Consider the following 20,007-nt stretch of genomic DNA (forward strand, 5'->3'; position numbering starts at 1 on the left):
TGTAAAAGGTTGCATATCCTGTAGACAGGCAGTTTATATAAAGTGCTTCTTTTATGCAATGCATACTTTTTATTTAAATTCTCCCTTGCATTTGCTGTATATTCTGTGCCAGGGAGCTTACGTTCTCTTTTGAAAACATATATGGCGTGGGAGAGTACTGAATCCTACATTTTGCTATGGCGACCCAAGTTCGTTTACTGCAGAGATGACTGTGTTTAATTCCATTTTCTCTTTCACAATTCAAGGACGGTAGTCCCTTTGCCAAATCTGAAGCTCATACTCTTTATCAAGGGCCGAGAACAAGAGAGTCTTCCATGTGGAATTAGGTTGTTCCTAATGATGCTCTTGAAACTAAGTGTGGGGAGATAGAGGACCAACAGAAGAAAATAATAAACTGGAATTCATTGTCAGCAACAGTGGCACAGCTTTAGGGATGATAAGGCTACCATTAGCTATTAGATACTTTCTATATTATAGGCAGTGTGCTTTAAATGCTGGTTGATAGAAGCAACAGTGGAAGGGGGCTATCATTTTGCAGCCCAGTCCTGAACATCAGTGGTGGAATTCAAATTTTTTTTACTGCCAGTTCTGTGAGCGTGGCTTTGTGGTTGTGACATGGCTTTGTGGGTGTGGCAGGGGAAGGATACTGCAAAATCCCCATTCCCTCCCCATCCCACTAACCTGCTTTCCAGTTCCATTCTTCTGTTCAGGGCAACAAAAGAAGATCAGCTGGGAGGCTGGGGGGGGGGGTAGCAGGAGTGGGGCCAGCCTATTTGCCGGTTCTCCAAACTACTCGAAATTTCCGCTACCGGTTTTCCTGAACCTGTCAGAACTGGCTGAATACCACCTCTGCTGAACATGCATTGAGTTAGCTCCTGTGGTGATACACCATATCAAACTATGAAGCTTTTGTATAGTAACAGTATCAGTAATAACTAGAGCAGTACAAGAGTAAAATTTCCCTACTTTTATGCATACATATAACCTTCCTTAGAAAGATATGCGTTGTTATCACATATAAAAAGAGCTTGATGATACAAAAGCAGTACTGTGGTTGTTCTTGGTGTATAAGCACTGTCATATATTATTTTATGGAACCCTTCCCGTTGTATGGCATGACCTTTCAGTTCTACAAACTGAGCACTGATCAGCCAGACAATTCTAGCCCAGCTCAGAAGCAAGTGGGTAAATAAAACAGGCTGAAAGAATTAAAAGCCATAAAAATGCTTATGGCTGAGACAGGTTGCTAAGGTAACAGTGACATGGCCTCCATTGTGATATTTTACCCTGATGGTTCATAAGTCAGATAGCCAGAGCTCCTTTCAGGAAGTAAGTATTTCATATTTTTGTCTTCTGTGTTACCGATTTCCAGTGATGGTGGATAGTGGTGATTCTTGGAACCTAACTTCATTATGTACTAATTGTTCTGGAAGTAATTTTGGTCTGTGATTTCATAATAATGCAAGACTAAGAAGCATAACTTACATAGATGTATTAATCACTGTCAAACTATTTTTTATTCTTGACTAAGCATCAGACTTTAGATAATTGCTTGGAAAAAACATGGAAACTTTGTATCTATTCCATATTCTCAATATGGTGTGTCTAACATAACTTAATTGTACCAAGAATTACTCCCACCAACATCTGAGGTTCTTCTAAATCCACAAGTCTATATCTCAGCAAAACTCATTCTAAACCAAGCAACAAGCCGCAGTATACAATTTTATATCAGGTAAACCCAATGTTTTCTCCTTCATATCTTGTCATATATTTAAGGAGGTGTTTCCTCCTCCATCATACAAATTTGGATACAGTATATCTTTCTGCCATTGCTTAAATATTCATCATTTCAGGCAAAATAAGTGTTAGCTAAAACCAAAATAATATTCTAGGCAAAACATTCATTTTAATCACAGAAATTCTTGCTATCAAAGGCAGTTGTAATTTCTCCTGTCTTGACATATCTTTCTAACTTTATTTAGTGTTTTTAAATAATCTGACTTACTGGAGAAGAGCCTAATGCTGGGAAAGATTTAGGGCAAAAGAAGAAGGGGACAACAGAGAATGAGGTGGCTGGATGGAGTCACTGAAGCAATAGGCATGAGCTTAAATGGACTCCAGAGGATGGTAGAGGATAGGAAGGCCTGGAGGAATGTTGTCCATGGGTTTGCGATGGGTCAGTCACAGCTTCGCAACTAACAACAACAAATAATAATCTGAAATAACATACCATTCATATTTGTATTTTACCTGCTGCTCAATCTTAAAGCCTATTTTATTACAGTTTTATTTCACCTATTCTCACCTTATCCAGGTGAAGATATCAGCAGACTCTTTCTGGAAGAAAGGAAGAAAGCAAATGAGAGCACAGGAAGGAAGGAAGCAACATTACACATTTGGGGGTGTAAGCTGGATTTTATATAAGCTTTTGAATTCTAGTTCTTTATTTACTATCTGTGATACTCTCTGCTCTGTGAGATCAGCCCCAACATTGAGCCCAACTACTCCAGTAATATTTAAAATTTTGGACTTCGATAGGGGAGATTCTGATTAGTATTTCTCATTTAATAATGTTCATTAGCTTGTTCCATTTGAGCCAGAGGTGGTATTCAGCAGGTTCTGACCAGTTCTGGAGAACCAATAGCAGATATTTTGAGTAGTTCAGAGAACTGGTAAAGACCACCTCTGACTGGCCCCGCCCTCATCTTTTCTCTGCCTCCCGTGTCCCAGCTGATCAGGAGGAAATGGAGATTTTGTAGTAACTTTCCCCTGGAGTGGGGTAGGAATGGAGATTTTACAGTATCCTTCCCCTGCCATGCCCACCAAGCCAAGGTCATCAAGCCAAGCCCACAGAACCAATAGTAACATTTTTTTGAATCCCACCACTGATCTCAGCCTACCTCAGAAGAAGTTGTGAGAATAAAATGGAATACTGTATCATTTCTCTCCACTCCTCACATTTTTTTTAGTTTCATCACCTTCACAGTTTTCTCAAACTAATACTTTCCTTAAGTATAGAACCTACCTGCAGCTGAGAAAATTTTTGACTGTGTTTGTGTAATATTTTCACAGTGTGTGTTAAACAAACCTCCTTTTTGGAGTTTGCATGACACCTTGAATTCTAAAAAAAATTATGCAAGCTGAGTGATTACATAACATATTGGGCTAAAATATGGTTGCCAAATTTGGGCCTCGGTATGTTGGATGAACAGAACCTAAATCAATGTGTCTCAACTTCAATGCTTTAAGATATGTGGACTTCATGTGACTGGAAGTTGTCCATAGAACTTAAACGTACCAAAGTTGAGAAACACTGGTTTAAATAAAGCAGCTGTTTAGGGGCCCACGATATAGGCAGGAGATATTGATCTTTAAGAAAGCAATATATTCATTGGTTCAGGAGAAAGAATTGAGTTTTCCAGCATTTCTCAATGCAATGTGAGACTTAAGGGGAATGCATTCTCTAGAGTTGGGAGTCACTACCTGCCGTATTTCTCACTTTTCTATACTCTATTCTAGGCTGGAAAAGCTGCATATCCCCATTCAAAGTAAGAATGTCAAGGCTATCCAGAAGAAGCGTGAAGCAGTAGTCTCCAGGAACCCTCCCCTGGGGTTGGGAGTTAGTGATTTTCCCTAGACGATAGCTCCTTATCACAAGACCAAAGGGGTTCTTTTCTGCTCAGAAATTAAGGCATTATCTCTGAAGGACTGGGAACATACGGATATGTCCTGGACCTGCTGCAAGGATGAAATCTCAGAACCTCAACGTCCAAAAGTGGAAGACAGAAGACCAATTCCCAGAGAAAACCGTTTAGAAGTCCCAGGTACAAACATCATTTTTCTCCTTGCTCTTGAAGTAGAATGCTGGCTAAACCATGATATGAGACAAACACCTGCCCAGAGAAGGGTTTATGGCTGAGGACAAATCAAAATAAATAGGAACCAAATCACAATTTTTGTTCTGCACCTGAATCATGTTTGTCCATATAATTTGCCTAAGGGAAAAACTGGGTGACATCAAGTAAGTATAATGCAGTAGACAAGTTGGATAGTACATTGTTTAGAAAGCTTACTATTTTTGCTTATATGTACAATGTAAAACTTTAATTCACACATATACTATTGTACTGATATGTCACAGAGATCCATCCAACTATAGTCCACTGAAAGCACATGCCAGCTATGGGCAGGATGAGAATAAAAACTGTGTAGAATCAGCCTTATTTTCCCTTTATGTGATGCAAGGAGGGCTTTCTTTTGCCAGAGCCCTGAATTTATCACTTCCAGATAGTTTTCAGGCTACGTTTTATAGGTTGCCCATCGCTGTTTTATAAGACTTAATTACTTATTTCACAAATGCTATCTTTGTATGAGTAATGACGTGGTCATATATAGTTTGATATGTTCAATAGAAAGTAGGACAGGAGACTTATTCAATTATCCTTGCTGTTTTGGACAGTTGCCTACATATTTCGACATGAAGAAGACGATGACCAAGAACAGCCAGGATCATCCGGTCAAGGTATGTGCCCCAAATCAACAAAACAGTTACTGTATAAAGTTTTGCATATTAAATATCCTACCTCTACCAATGAAATACCTATTCCAGCACCATAGATCAATAATACGACAATAAGAAATTCTGTTGGAATTATTCTGAAAGCAAAGGGGCCTATAGGCAATGTTCTATTCTGTCATGCAACAAAGAGGCCCCAGTCAGTTGGATTGGTGTATACACATACTTCCACAACCATTTTCTTCATTGATCATCCCAGCAGTAGCATTGTCCATGTAGAAGAAAAGTTGTGCAGAAAAATTCCAGCAGCAATAGCATCAAAAGCCTTTAGCAGATCCAGCAAGATTGAGGAAGGGGAGGTTGCATTCTCCAATCCAGTTTCACTAGATTTCATTAAACAATATAATCGCTGTGTGTCTGATCCTGAGCGCAGACCTAATTCCTCATTGATAGAGGTCTAAATAATCCATTTCTTCTAGGAGAAATTAATTACTGTGCTATTAATTTTTCCTCCCTTGGAAGATGATGGTATTGAATACCCAATCTCTTCAACCAGCAATGATTTTGGACCAAAAGAGATAGGGACACAAACCAATCCACGCTATTTCACTAGATCTCCAATGAAGATTACATTGGATGAAATCCAAGTTGGGCTTCAGAACATCCAGATAACCTTGGATTGCACAAGTAAGCAAACATATTTTTAAAATGATTTGATCAAGAAGTTAAGGGCAAGCATTGATGAAGAAGGAGTAGGGGGAATTGATTTTAATTAATTTTTTGTTCTATATTGACCTTTTTTGGGGGGGGTTTCCTACCTGTGCACTTCAGTCCTTTGTGAAATCAACTAACATGCTATAGTAAATATGCTAAGACCATATTGTAGTGCAGATAGTCATTCACTTACAACTGTTCATTTAGCGATCATTAAATTTATACTAAAGGCGTAAAAAAGTGACATGATTTGTGCTTGCACTTATGACCATCACAGCATTCCCATGGTCATATGATCAAAATATGGGTGCTTGATAGATGGGCAACATATTAATTAATTAAATAAATAAATGTATTTAACTATAGTTGAAACATCCCAAGCTCATGTAATTGCCATTTGTGACCTTCCCAAATCGCCTTCTGTCAAGTAAAGTGAATGGGGGAAGCTAACAATGTCATGATTCAATTAATAACTCCAGTAACTTGCTTAACAACTATGAGAAAAATACTGTGAAATTGGGTGCAATTCAACAACTGTCTATTTTAGCAATAGAAATTCTTGTCCCAGTTTTGATCATAGGTTGAGGACTACTGTAATTTAAAAACTTGATATATTTATCTATCTACCGTGTTTCCCCAAAAATACAACCTGTCCTGCAACTAAAGCCTTGCCACATTTTTTGCATGGGCAAAAATATAAGCCCACCCCCAAAAATAAGCCCCCTGGACAATCCCACCCCCCTCCGGGCAGGCAGAGCACCTCTCGCCGACCTAGCAGTATCCCGAAGGTGCCAAGCAGCGGGAATGAGGTGGGGGCAAAGATGCTCTTCGGGAACCCAGTCGCAAGGGAGCAGCCGCCCGGCAACCCAAAAATAATAAGCCCTCCTCTTTAATAAGCCCAAGGCCATATTTCGTGGATCAAAAAAAATATAAGACCCTGTCGTATTTTCGGGAAAACATGGTTATCTATCTATCTATCTATCTATCTATCTATCTATCTATCTATCTATCTATCTATCTATCTATCTATCTATCTATCTATCTATCTATCTGCTGGTCTTGTTGTATTCGGGTCTTTCCCGTGTAAGATTGAGATTGTCTTGGCACTGTTTCAGCGAGGTCTCACTCACCATCTTCAGGCTGGGTTTTGGGCTTAAAGTGTGATCGGAGCTGCCATGTTTCTATAAATCTTGGTGGGGGGGTGGAGTGCTGGCTTTGTTTCAGTAAGTGGAATGATTGGTTGTGTGGTTGTATCATGATTGTTAGATTGGTGCTGATTGGTGCTGGCTGTGTGTCCATTGTTGTTTTGTGTTGTAAACTGAATTACACACGCTCACAAACATATTAATCTCCTACGGATTCCAAAGAAAACCAATTATCAACCTAATCCAAAGGGAGACCCCCCGCCAAAACCAAGACATAGAACAGAACAACAGCATCGCCCTCCTCCCTTACATCCAAGGAACCACAGATAAACTCAGCAAAATTCTCCACAAAGACAATATCAAGACAGCCTTCAACTCTGACCAAAAAATACCCAACATCTTGAAAAACCTCAAAGACAAAATCCAGCTAGAAAACCAAGGAGTCTACGAAATACCATGCAAAATCTGCTCTGCAACATACATAGGACAAACGAACAGAAGAATAAGTAGTAAGAAAAAAAGAAAAAACTTCCTCCCTTTTCCAGCACCGTAAAGCTACAGGACATGAAATTAATTTTGAAGGAACGGGGTTAATATCCAAAACTGAACACTTCAACAAGAGAATAATTATGGAAGCTATCGAAATAGAGAAACACCCCCACAACATGAACAGACATGATGATACCTCCCACCTACCAGACATCTGGAAACCAGCTCTAGTCAACAAACAAGCCCCACCCACCACCCAGGCCATTACAACACGAAACAACAACGGACACACAGCCAGCTCCAATCAGCACCAATCTACCAATCATGATACAAGCACACAACCAATCATTCCGCTTACTGAAACAAAGCCGGCACTCCACACACACTCCCACCAAGATTTATAGAAAGACGGCAGCTCCGACCACGCTTTAAGCCCAAAACTTACCCTGAAGATGGCGAGTGAGACCTCGTCAAAATGTTGCCAAGACAATCTCAATCTTACATGGGAAAAGACTCGAATACAACAAGACTCAGCCAACTGAACATTCAAAAATGCATCACAAATACCATTGACTGGTGCTAATGGTTGATTATTTATTTATTTATTTATTTATTTGATTTGTTAGCCGCTCCCTTTCCACAAGGGACTCGGGGCGGCGTACAATAAATAAAAGTACATATATATATTACACGGAGGAGGGAACAACATTACAATACATAAAATAATAATAATGAGATTAGGAATTAAAACACCCCAGTTTAAAATTACTAATTTAAAACAACTGTCAGGAGGAATAAGATGGAATTATGGTTGAGCCAGGTCAGATAGTTGAAAAAGGTGGGTCTTGAGTTTTGAACGGAAGGAGCGGAGGTCGGTGGTAATCCTAATGTCGAGGGGGAGGTCATTCCAAAGGGCTGGGCCCATCACAGAGAAGGCCCTACTCCTGGGTGTCGCCCTCTGGCACTGCTTAGTGGACGGCACGCGGAGAAGTCCCTCTCTGTGAGAGCGGATTGGTCGTAGGGATGTATGGGGCAGGATGCGATCCCGCAGGTAGCTAGGTCCTGTGCCATGGAGCGCTTTGAAGATGGTAATCAAAACCTTGAAACGCACCCGATAGGCCACAGGAAGCCAATGCAGCTCGCGCAGGAGAGGTGTTATATGGGAGTATCTAGTACTCCCCATAATCACCCACACGGCCGCATTCTGGACCAACTGTAGTCTTCGAGTGCATCTCAAGGGAAGCCCCATGTAGAGAGCATTGCAGTAGTCTAGGCGGGACGTCACCAGCGCATGGGTGACTGTGCGTAAGGCATCCCGGTCCAATAGGGGGCGCAATTGGCGCACCAGGCGAACCTGGTGGAACGCCCCCCTTGCCACGGCTGTTACATGGTCATCTATGGACAGCCGGGCATCCAGGAGGACGCCCAAATTGCGCGCCCGCTCCATGGGGGCCAGTTGCTCGCCCCCAATGGCCAGAGATGGAAGCAACTGGTTGAACCGGGGGGCCGGAAGCCACAGCCACTCCATCTTGGAGGGGTTGAGTTTGAGTCTGTTGTCACCCATCCAGACCCATACGGCTTCTAAACACCGGGACATCATTTCGACGGCCTCGTTGGGGTGGTTCGGGGTGGAAATGTACAGCTGCGTATCATCAGCGTACAGATGATATCCCACCCCAAAACCATGAATGATCTCGCCCAGCGGCTTCATATATGTGTTGAACAGGAGAGGCGAGAGGACCAACCCCTGTGGCACCCCACAAGTGAGGGGGCTCAGGGTCGACCTCTGCTCCCCTGCCAACACACGTTGCGTCCGGCCGGAGAGGTAGGAGCCGAACCACCGTAGAACGGTGCCCCTAACCCCCAGCCCCTCCAGCCGGTGCAAAAGGATACCATGGTATCAAAAGCCGCTGAGAGATCTAATAGGACCAGGATAGAGGAGCAACCCCTATCTCTGGCCCTCCAGAGATCATCAACCAACGCGACCAAGGTCGTTTCCGTGCTGTGCCAGGGTCGGAAGCCGGACTGGCGCGGGTCTAGATAATCATTTTCCTCCAGGTGACGTGGGAACTGTTGGGCCACCACACTCTCTACAACCTTCGCTAAAAAGGGAAGGTTGGAGACAGGACGATAATTGGCTAGCTCCGTTGGGTCCAGGGAAGGCTTCTTGAGTAAGGGTCTCACAACCACCTCTTTCAAGGCGCCGGTAAAGACCCCTCGCCCAACGAAGCGTTCACTAGTCCCAGGAGCCAGTCACGTGTAACCTCCCAGGATGCCAGTACAAGCCAGGAGGGACACGGGTCCAATGAACATGTGGTAGGTCGTAGTCGCCCGCGTAACACGTCCAAATCCTCGATGGCAACCGAGTCAAACTCCTCGGTTTGCTGCCAGCATCCTAGGTATCAACCAAGTACCTTCTTAAAATATACATATTCCGAGCAGCTCAGTTTTTTGCAGCTCTACTGATGTTATTGCAGGAAGCTGCAATTTGTTTATGTATCTTATAAAATTCTTAGTATTATTATTATTTCAAATTTATTGGCCACCCAACTCTAGTGGACTCCGAAGTTGGGAGATCAATGAGTTTAAATATAGTAAAGTATGAATTAATCTGACCTAAAGTCTTCATAAGATGTGTTGAACAGGAAAATGAGCTGACTTTAATGTTCAACAAAGAAGTTTCAAAAGGGAACAAGTCTGAATACCAATCTTCAAGAAATTCTTCCACTGTCTGATCTGAAATAATTAAACTTATTCTAGTTGATATATTAATTCACCAATAATAGTGTATTAGTATTAACTTTAACACTGCTTTATTAATAATTGTAATTTTGCAGACATGTTGACTTCGATATGATTATCACAACTTGTATAAATACATTCCATTTCTCTACTAGTTTCTTGTAAACCTTCAGCTCACAGATATCTATGTCTTGTCAATTTAGAATGCTTCTGATAAAGTGTACTCTAGCTTAAACATGGATTTGGGAGCATGTTATTTTCTGCTATGTTTTTAGCAGTGGAGTTTCAGTCCCAATTGTAATTGCTAACTGAGGACTACTTGTATTACTACACTGTACATACACATTTTTGATAAACCCATATGAAAGCCAGCTTCTGAGTAAAAGAAGCACTATAAGTTTGTTACATGTACCTACCTATACACAAGAATCTGGTCTACTAACAGTCAAAGCAAATTGGCACTAGATAAGAGCCAACTGAATTCATAGAAGTCTGGAACTTAAGTCTCTTTTGGGAGCATAGTTTTAGCATAGATTCCAACTGATGATTCACTTGAACCCACCTTCAGCCTCTGCCTAGCTATCTCCTACAGAAAAAGCACCATACTACTCAGGTTGATTTATTTCTGGAATAACAAATATAAGATTTCACTATAATTTTATGCTGAATAAATTGGCTGAATGGATGCCTCTTTGAAAATAGTTCTGGCTACTAAAAATAACCTCTGTGATGTTTTTTTGCAGTGAAAGATTTGGAGCAGCGTATATCCCGCTTGGAGCGCATAGTTTTAAAAATGAGGAATGCATGGGCCCATCACAGAGCCTGCCATTTAAAAGGTCTGGAATTTGACGATAAACAGGAAAAATAATTTTTAAATTGTATTTCTTACAGTTGAATTGGTTTTGTAATGGCTTTGCCTGCTTGTAAATTAACATCCTTTCCTGCTCCTAATAAACCTTGTGTACTTAGCAATTCATGAGTTTATACTTTTCTGTTAAAAAACATACCATTCAGTTAAAAAAAACCCTTTATAATATTTTATTAAGAAAATTAAATGATTAATTAATTTAATAAATGATATGCCACTATTTGTCAATATTACTTTCGATTGGTTTGAAATGTAGGTTGCATACAGATAGTCCTGTTTTAACAATTACCTCATTTAGTGACTGTTCATATTTGCAACAGTGTATAAAAATAGCTTTGTTACCAAGCTTCACATTTACAATACATTGTAGTTTTCTGTGGTTGCATGATTGCTGTTCCTGTGCTTTGCAACCACCATGCATTTACAACCATTGTAGTGTCCCACAATTGTGTGATCTTCATTTGTGCATTTTGCAATTGGGTTGTAGCAAGCTGAATTAAATAGAATTGGCAGAAGTAAAATCATCATACACATGAAGTTTTGCTTAATAACTGCTTCAGTTAATAAACAAGTGGAAGTAAAGTCCTAAATCCATTGGGATCATGTGGTTTTCTGTTATGAGTTTAGCAATGGAGTTTCTGGTCCCAATTGTGGTCACTAAGTGAGGATTGCTTGTATTGCTACACTGTGCATGCAGATTTTTTATGAACCCAGATTAGGGCTAATTTCGGAGGAAAATAAGTAGTTGTCTTAGTGGATGATCACTTAAATATGAGCCAGCAGTGTGCAGCAGCAGCCAAAGAAGTTAATGCAATCCTTAGTTGTATAAACAGAAGCACAGAATCAAAATCAGGTGAAGTATTAGTACTGCTTTATAAAACCTTAGTAAGACCACACCTGGAATACTGCATCCAGTTTTGATCATCACATTTCAAAGAAAGATGTTGAAACTTTGAAAAAAGTACAGAGAAGAGTAACTAAGATGGTTAAAGGCCTGGAGACTATAACATATGAAGAACAGTAGCAGGAAGTGGATATGGTTAGTCTAGAGAAAAAAAGGGCTAGGGGTGACTTGATAGCAGTATTCCAGTATTTGAGGGGGTCCCACAAAGATGAGAAGGGGTGTCAACTTATTTTCCAAAGCACCAGAAGGTAAGACAAGAAACAATGAATGGAAACTAATCAAAGAGAGAAGCAACCTGGAATTAAGTAAAAATGTCATAACAGTGAGAACAATTAACCAGGGGAACAGCTTGCCTTCAGAAATTGTGGGTGCTGGAGGTTTTTAAGAAGAGACTGGACAGCCACTTTTCTGAAATGGTATAGAGTCTTCTGCTTAAGTAGGGAGTTGGATTAGAAGACCCCCAAAGTCACTTCAGCTCTATTCTGATTGATTGAAGTACTAATTAAAATGTACATCTGATATTGGTAACAAGGGATTATATCTGCAAATGAACCAAATGTCATTTTCTATTTGGTTGCTTATTGCTTAGTGACCTAAGAGGCTTGCTTGTTTGCTTCCTCCCCCCCCCCTCTATACTGTTCTATTTCCAGAAATTGAGCAGTTTTCCAGTGAAAACCTTATCCCACAGGATGAGTTACTGGACAAGTTATCTTGATGTATAATACCAGGGATGCTGCCATCTCATCAGCTACTCAGAGCAAGATGAAGATACCTTGGAATTTTGCTCTTCTTGATGTGAGTATGAATAGAAAGGGTTGAACTCATTTCTGAATAAACCTGCTATTGACTAGCAACTATTTCAGTAAGCTTGGTAATGCCATCACTAAGCTAGTGATGGGGACTCAAGGTTACAAGCTCATTTTTGCAGGTTTCAGAATTACATCTGAGATGTAGGTGCTGAGGACTAGTGGCATAGTTTTTTGGTATTTTGAGATAAACACTCAGAAAGTCCCAAAATAACCTTAACCTTAAAAGAAAACCAGTTAAATACTCTCCTTAGTCCAGAAAAGAAGCAGTATAGCAAGCACTCTGCTTTTTAAATGTTCCCATACTGCATTAAGCCCATCATATAGCAAACATTAAGCTCAGAGCTAGTTTTCCCACTATTTAGGGAGCTGGCTGATAGAGGCAGAAAATGCCAAATATCTTGAGTATGCAAGGAGATTTTAGTTATTTAATTTTTGCTGAAAGCAATAGAAGGAGAAAGATATAATTTTCTGCCTTGTGCCAAAAAAATTATTTAGATTGTCTTTGGATACAGTACTGTGAATCTTGCCTAGGGCAAGAGGGAAATTTCATTTGCTCTGGTTTAGACAACAAATCATCTTGGTCTCATCCTGATTTCTGCCACCTTTCCCTTTATGGATTTTATGAATTTACTAAGCCTTTGCTGGTAAAGTGAGCTGCGATGGCCCAGTGGTTAGAGTGCAATACGGCAGGCTATTTCTGCTGATCACCTGCTGCCAGCACTTTGGCAGATTGAATCTCACCAGGTTCAAGGTTGACTCAGCCTTCCATCCTTCCGAGGTGGGTAAAATGAGGAACAGATTGTTGGGGCAATATGCTGATTCTGCAAACCACTTAGAGAAGACTGTAAAGCACTGTGAAGCGGTATTTAAGTCTAAGTGTAAAAAAAAGTGTGTAAAAGTCATTTCCCTCAATTGCTGGGTTAGACGCATGAAATCTCTTGCTTACATTGCTGGTCATAACTTAAACTTACTGCTTACTGCTTCTTTCTTTTCTTGCCTTTTTTCTGGGTGCTTCTCTGGGTCCTCCTTGGTGTAATCTTGATGTATATGTCCCTTGTTTCTGTCAGTTCTTTGAATATGCAGAGGAAAATTTTTAGACCTACAGAATCCATAACTATTGAATGTCATTTCATTTATATCTTATTGCACTCTTGGGAGAATGTGTTATATAAGGACTTGAAACCCAAATCTCTTGATCCCAGAATCACTATTCAGATAGTTTACAATACAATACAATACAATACAATACAATACAATAGTAGAGTTGGAAGGGACCTTGGAGGTCTTCTAGTCCAACCCCCTGCCTAGGCAGGAAACCCTATACCGTTTCAGACAAATAGCTATCCAACATCTTCTTAAAGACTTCCAGTGTTGGGGCATTCACAACTTCTGGAGGCAAGCTGTTCCACTGATTAATTGTTCTCACTGTCAGGAAATTTCTCCTCAGTTCTAAGTTGCTTCTCTCCTTGATTAGTTTCCACCCATTGCTTCTTGTTCTACCCTCAGGTGCTTTGGAGAATAGTTTGACTCCCTCTTCTTTGTGGCAACCTCTGAGATATTGGAATAATGCTATCATGTCTCCCCTAGTCCTTCTTTCTCTTAAGCTAAACATACCCAGTTCCTGCAACCGTTCTTCATATGTTTTAGTCTCCAGTCCCCTAATCATCTTTGTTGCTCTTCTCTGCACTCTTTCTAGAGTCTCCACATCTTTTTTACATCGTGGCGACCAGAACTGAATGCCGTATTCCAAGTGTGGCCTTACCAAGGCATTATAAAGTGGTATTAACACTTCACGTGATCTTGATTCTATCCCTCTGTTGATGCAGCCTAGAACTGTGTTGGCTTTTTTGGCAGCTGCTGCACACTGCTGGCTCATATTTAAATGGTTGTCCACTAGAACTCCAAGATCCCTCTCACAGTTACTACTACTGAGTAAGGTATCACCTATACTGTACCTGTGCATTCCGTTTTTGTTGCCTAAATGTAGAACCTTACTCTTTTCACCATTGAATTTCATTTTATTAGATAGTGCCCAATGTTCAAGTTTGTCAAGATCCTTCTGTATCTTAAGCCTATCTTCTGGAGTGTTGGCTATTCCTGCCAGCTTGGTATCATCTGCAAATTTGATGAGTTCCCCATTTATTCCCTCATCCAAATCATTGATGAAGATGTTGAAGAGTACTGGGCCTAAAACAGAGCCTTGGGGTACTCCACTGCATACTTCCCTCCATGTAGATGCAGTTCCATTGAGAACTACACGTTGAGTGCGGTTGGTCAGCCAGTTACCAATCCATCTGGTGGTGATGCTGTCTAACCCACATTCTTCTACTTTATCTAGTAGTAGGTTATGGTCTACCTTATCAAAAGCCTTACTGAAGTCCAAGTAAACTATATCAACGGCATTCCTCTGGTCCACTAATTTTGTCACATTATCAAAGAATGCAATAAGATTAGTCTGGCATGATCTGTTTTTGACAAATCCATGTTGGCTTTTGGCTATTACTTTGTTTGCTTCTAGGTGTTCGCAAATTCGTTGCTTGATTATTTTTTCCAGAATCTTTCCTGGTATTGAGGTTAGGCTGATAGGTCTGTAGTTTCCTGGATCTAATTTTTTCCCTTTTTTGAAGATGGGAACCACATCAGCTCTTTTCCAGTCCTCTGGTAGTTCCCCGGTGTTCCAGGATCTCTGAAAGATATAATTCAGTGGTTCTGAGATCTCGTCTGCTAGTTCCTTCAGAACTCTGGGGTGTAATCCATCCGGTCCTGGTGATTTGAACTCATCTAGGGTAGACAGGTGCTCACTTACCATTTTCTTCCCTATTTCAATTTGTGTTCCTAATTTTGTGGTGCTGCTTTTGATAGGTTGGACTGTTTTATCCCTTTGTGTAAAGACAGATGCAAAACATGAGTTAAATAGTTCTGCTTTCTCCCTGTTGCTTGTCACCTTCTTGCCACTTTCTCCTAGCAATGGACCAATTGTTTCCTTAACTTTTTTCTTGTTTTTAACATGTTGGAAGAAGCTTTTTTTGTTAATTTTTACTTTTGTGGCAAGCCTTTCTTCATTGTGAGCCTTAGCTTTCCTCACTTCATCTTTACAGGCTCGGGCTATTTGCTGATATTCTGCCTTAGTTATGTCCCCCTCCTTCCACTTTTTATACTTACTTTTTTTGTCTTTCAGTTTGTCAGATAGTTGTTTATGCAGCCATGCTGGTTTCTTTTGGGAGCTGTTGTTTTTCTTCTTCATTGGTATTGTGTTAGACTGGGCTTTTCTAATCTCATTTTTCAAAATTTCCCAAGCTTCTTGAGTTGTTTTCCCCTCGAGGATTCTCATCCATGGAATTTTTCCCAAGCTCTCTCTAAGTTTATTGAAATTAGCTTTCTTAAAGTCCAAGACTCTAGTTTGACTTTGTTCTACTACTTGTGTTTGGATAATGTTGAATTCCAATATTGCATGGTCACTTGCCCCCAGGGTTCCTATGACTTCAACACCTTCTATCATTTCCTCTCTGTTAGTGAGAATTAAGTCCAGTATGGCTGATCCCCTTGTTTCCTTCTCTACTTTTTGGAAAACAAAGTTGTCTGCTAGGTTTGTTAGGAACCTGTTGGATCTTCCACTTGGTGCAGAGTTTGTTTCCCAGTTGATGTCAGGGTAGTTAAAATCTCCCATTACTATTGTGGTGTGCTTCCTACATACCTTAGTTAGCTGACTAGCAAAAAGTTCATCTTCTTCCTCTGCTTGGTTGGGTGGCCTGTAGTATAGACCTATGGCAATGTCATTTCCCCCACAACCTTTAATATTGACCCAAATGCATTCAAGATAGTTCTCATTATTGTTGTGCTCTATTTCTGTAGAGACATAGTTATTTCTTATATATAGTGCAACTCCACCTCCTCTTTTATTTGGTCTATTTCTTTTAAATAATTTAAATCCTTCTAGCTGTATGTTCCATTTGTCAGTTTCATCCCACCAAGTTTCTGTAATGGCAATAATATCATATCTGCCCTCTTTTACTTGAATTTCTAATTCTCCCTGTTTATTCCTCATGCTCTGTGCATTGGTATATAGACATTTGAGTCCATTTTGATTGACCTTGTGTTTACTGTCTACATAACCTGTATTATGCCTGACTGCCCCTATTTTCTTGCCACTTGTGTGATTCATGCACATGGTATGACAATCACTATTACATGCTTGGTTTTGCTTGACAGCAGGAGTGATAATCTTACCCACACACACATCTATGTTACATGCATTTATAACCCTATGAATTTTAGTTTGCTGGGGACAGAGATGTTCTGTATCTATTAATTCTCTGTCCCCGCTCTTCAGTTTAAATGTTTATCAAGAAAATCTGTGAATTTAATGCCAAGTAACTCAGTTCCTTTCTTGGATGGGTGCAACCCATCTCTTTTGTACAGTTTTTCATTGGACCAGCTACAGGCTTCATGACTAATAAAACCAAAGCCTTCCCTTTTACACCACTCCTTTAGCCAAACATTAAACTCTGCTACACGCTGGCCCTTCCCTTTTTGTTCCTTATATACAGGTAAAACCTCTGAAAAGATAAGCCTACAACCTATACTATTAAGTTCATACCCCAAGTTCTGGAAATCATTCTGCACAGAAAGTACATCTTTCTGGGATAGATCATTAGTGCCAAGATGTATAATAGCATCAACGTCACAGTCCTTACTTGCATTCTTGACTATCTTAAGAATACGCCTCTTGTCTCTGCTGGCAGTAGCACCTGGCAGACACCTGACCTCTTTTAAAACCTCCGTATCCTCTCCTAAATTAACATCTCTTACGATTGAATCACCAACCAGAAGGTGACTTCTCTTTTTACATACCTTGATCTTCTTCTGCGACTGATGTGTGATACCTGGTTCCCCTTTTCGCCTTTCCGAAGAAAGTTCTTCGTTTTGGACCACGATCCCCTGCTTATTTGAGTCATCATTATCACAACTGCCTTGACCTATCTCTTTAGTGTCCCCATTAAGGTCAGCAAGGGCACTATATCTGTTTTGCTGGGTCACAGCAAAAGCTTTGGGTTTATGGTTCACAGCTCTCAACCTGCCAGATCCCACAGTTGTCCAGACAGCTCTTCTCCTGCAAGATCTTTGTGGTAGAGGGGGCTGATAGTGTGGCTTCACCATAGAGTGGAATGGCTGACGTAGACACCTAGTTTCTGATTGGAGAGCACAGATTACAGATTCTAGATAGGTAATCTGCCTATGTAGACTCGTAATTTGTTTACAAAGGGGACAGTATCCAAATTTGAAAAGAGTACTGCGAAAGACAGGTGCAAAACAGCTATTACATTGAACTAAGCCAGTCATTTTGAAATAAATAAAATCACAATCTCAAACACACTAATCCAGAATGTATTATTGCTATTTTGGTTTATAGATATATGATTCGCGCGCCTAACGGCGTGCGGGCCCCCACCTCAGTGTCTTTGTCTTGTGACTCACCCCCTCCTTCTCTCCAGCAGCTCCAATCCTAGCTTCAGGAAGATTCAAATGATATGGAGTTTAAGGGCCCCCACCTCAGTGTCTTTGTCTTGTGACTCACCCCCTCCTTCTCTCCAGCAGCTCCAATCCTAGCTTCAGGAAGATTCAAATGATATGGAGTTTAAGGGCCCCCACCTCAGTGTCTTTGTCTTGTGACTCACCCCCTCCTTCTCTCCAGCAGCTCCAATCCTAGCTTCAGGAAGATTCAAATGATATGGAGTTTAAGGGCCCCCACCTCAGTGTCTTTGTCTTGTGACTCACCCCCTCCTTCTCTCCAGCAGCTCCAATCCTAGCTTCAGGAAGATTCAAATGATATGGAGTTTAAGGGCCCCCACCTCAGTGTCTTTGTCTTGTGACTCACCCCCTCCTTCTCTCCAGCAGCTCCAATCCTAGCTTCAGGAAGATTCAAATGATATGGAGTTTAAGGGCCCCCACCTCAGTGTCTTTGTCTTGTGACTCACCCCCTCCTTCTCTCCAGCAGCTCCAATCCTAGCTTCAGGAAGATTCAAATGATATGGAGTTTAAGGGCCCCCACCTCAGTGTCTTTGTCTTGTGACTCACCCCCTCCTTCTCTCCAGCAGCTCCAATCCTAGCTTCAGGAAGATTCAAATGATATGGAGTTTAAGGGCCCCCACCTCAGTGTCTTTGTCTTGTGACTCACCCCCTCCTTCTCTCCAGCAGCTCCAATCCTAGCTTCAGGAAGATTCAAAATGTTTATCCAGTTTATCAACAACTGGGATTAGCATCTCTGTCTCTTAAGTAACAAGATGGTAAAATGCAATGTCTATGATCATGCCAAATTACAATGGAATTTGCAGATGTTCTGGTTGTTGCCATTGAGTCCCATACAGTCATTGAGCATGACATCACATGATCACCATTTGCAACTCCCGCCAGATAGATTTTGCTTCTCAGGCTGCAGCAATAAAAGTTGCAAATGGCGATCACAAGTGCTGTTACCATTATAATTGTCAGCTGGTTGCCAAGTACGCAAATTGTGATCCATTAATTAGGATTACCTGTAATGCACTGAAATTGGCAGAATTGCCCTGCCCATCAGCCAGTGTAATTCATTTGCCTCATTTCAGTGACCCAAAGGAAGAAAGAAAAAATAGTAACGTATTGCTTTCTGTTGCCTGGATGATGAAGTAAAATTTTATTATTCTTTCCTATTATTTCTTCCATAGCTGGAGATTTGTTCCACAAGGATTGTTCAGAAGTTTTTCTGAGAAAAAATGTTGGTCTCAATCAACAAGAATGTCTTTCTAAAATTCTGGTATCATCTCTAGAGGCAGAATTTAGTTGCTCTGGTGAGCAGTGACTTCTTGTAAAAAGCATCCATTATGCCAGAAATCCCATGCTATTCCTTTTGCCCAGTAGATTAGCGTCACATAACTAGATTCACCTAAAAGGGATTGAATAATTTATTGTTCTGGTCTGTGGGTTCCCAACCATTATTTTAGCATGCTGCCAAACTACCTCACTATATTAAATTGTAATGTTGATTATTTACTTCAACAAACCATACGTGAATCACAGCAATTGCTTTTTGACGACATGGATGGATTTAGACAATAAGCTAAACTCAAGGATTTCATTTGTGTCTCTTTATGATTTTGTATCTGTGGTCTTGATTATTATGTTCTTTCCTTAGAGACTTTCTTGTGATGACATTGCTGACAATCTTTGGAGATGAGGCAGGCTGCGAGTCTTTAAAGTCAATAACAATAACATGAAATTTGAAATAAATGGAAAAAAAAAAGGGAACAAATGGGTTGGAAATGTGGTTTGCTCTATCATGGTGAACTCTCACAGTACAGGAACTGAAGCCAGGCTGAAGCAAGTTAAAATAATTCATTAACAGCATTATGATGAATCTAGATCATAGTATTAACCATTTGTATCAAGTGGTAATTTGCAAACTTGCAATGGAATATTGCAAGGTGTGTTATTTTGATAACTAGGACTAAATTAGCAGATATCCTTTCTTCTGCCTAGGACAGTTTAACTTGATCAGATGAATTTACTAGTTATATTAATTAGTGCTAAGTCATATTATGTTCCATGATAGCTAGACAGATGTTTATGAGCAGTACATTATAAGAAGAGCCAATTTAATGCAGTGGTTAAGACTATGTTTGTGTGAGAGGATGATCTGTGACATCTGTCTCCCAATGAATTGCCATAGTTGAACCAGCTGACTATCCCTATCCTCTCTCACAAATCCATGTGTATCTGCTCAAGATCTATATTGTTCTTTGGTCAAGGATATATAGTAGCTATGCTTGAAGTTCCAAATCAGA

General features: G+C 40.5%; 1 protein-coding gene across 1 annotated transcript; it reads left to right on the forward strand.

Annotated features, from left to right (window-relative positions):
• Positions 1-1,321: 1,321 nt before the first annotated feature.
• LOC309382160 (uncharacterized protein) lies at positions 1,322-18,928 on the forward strand. The gene is made up of 8 exons (XM_081933684.1): positions 1,322-1,735; positions 2,318-2,407; positions 3,523-3,827; positions 4,463-4,525; positions 5,042-5,206; positions 10,353-10,445; positions 12,032-12,176; positions 18,892-18,928. Exons 3-7 carry the CDS (start codon positions 3,728-3,730, stop codon positions 12,094-12,096), a joined length of 486 nt encoding a protein of 161 aa, XP_081789810.1. The 5' UTR covers positions 1,322-1,735; positions 2,318-2,407; positions 3,523-3,727; the 3' UTR covers positions 12,097-12,176; positions 18,892-18,928.
• Positions 18,929-20,007: the final 1,079 nt, after the last annotated feature.

The sequence above is a fragment of the Natrix helvetica genome, assembly GCF_964273705.1.
Source record: "Natrix helvetica genome assembly, chromosome: Z".
Taxonomy (NCBI): domain Eukaryota; kingdom Metazoa; phylum Chordata; class Lepidosauria; order Squamata; family Natricidae; genus Natrix; species Natrix helvetica.

Excerpts from the sequence above, each read along its gene's own strand:
- LOC309382160 (XM_081933684.1), top strand. The coding sequence starts at position 3,728 with ATGTCCTGGACCTGCTGCAAGGATGAAATCTCAGAACCTCAACGTCCA. Across the intron at positions 4,526-5,041 it reads GCCAGGATCATCCGGTCAAG|ATGATGGTATTGAATACCCA; the intron begins GTATGTGCCCCA and ends CTCCCTTGGAAG. Across the intron at positions 10,446-12,031 it reads CAGAGCCTGCCATTTAAAAG|AAATTGAGCAGTTTTCCAGT; the intron begins GTCTGGAATTTG and ends TTCTATTTCCAG.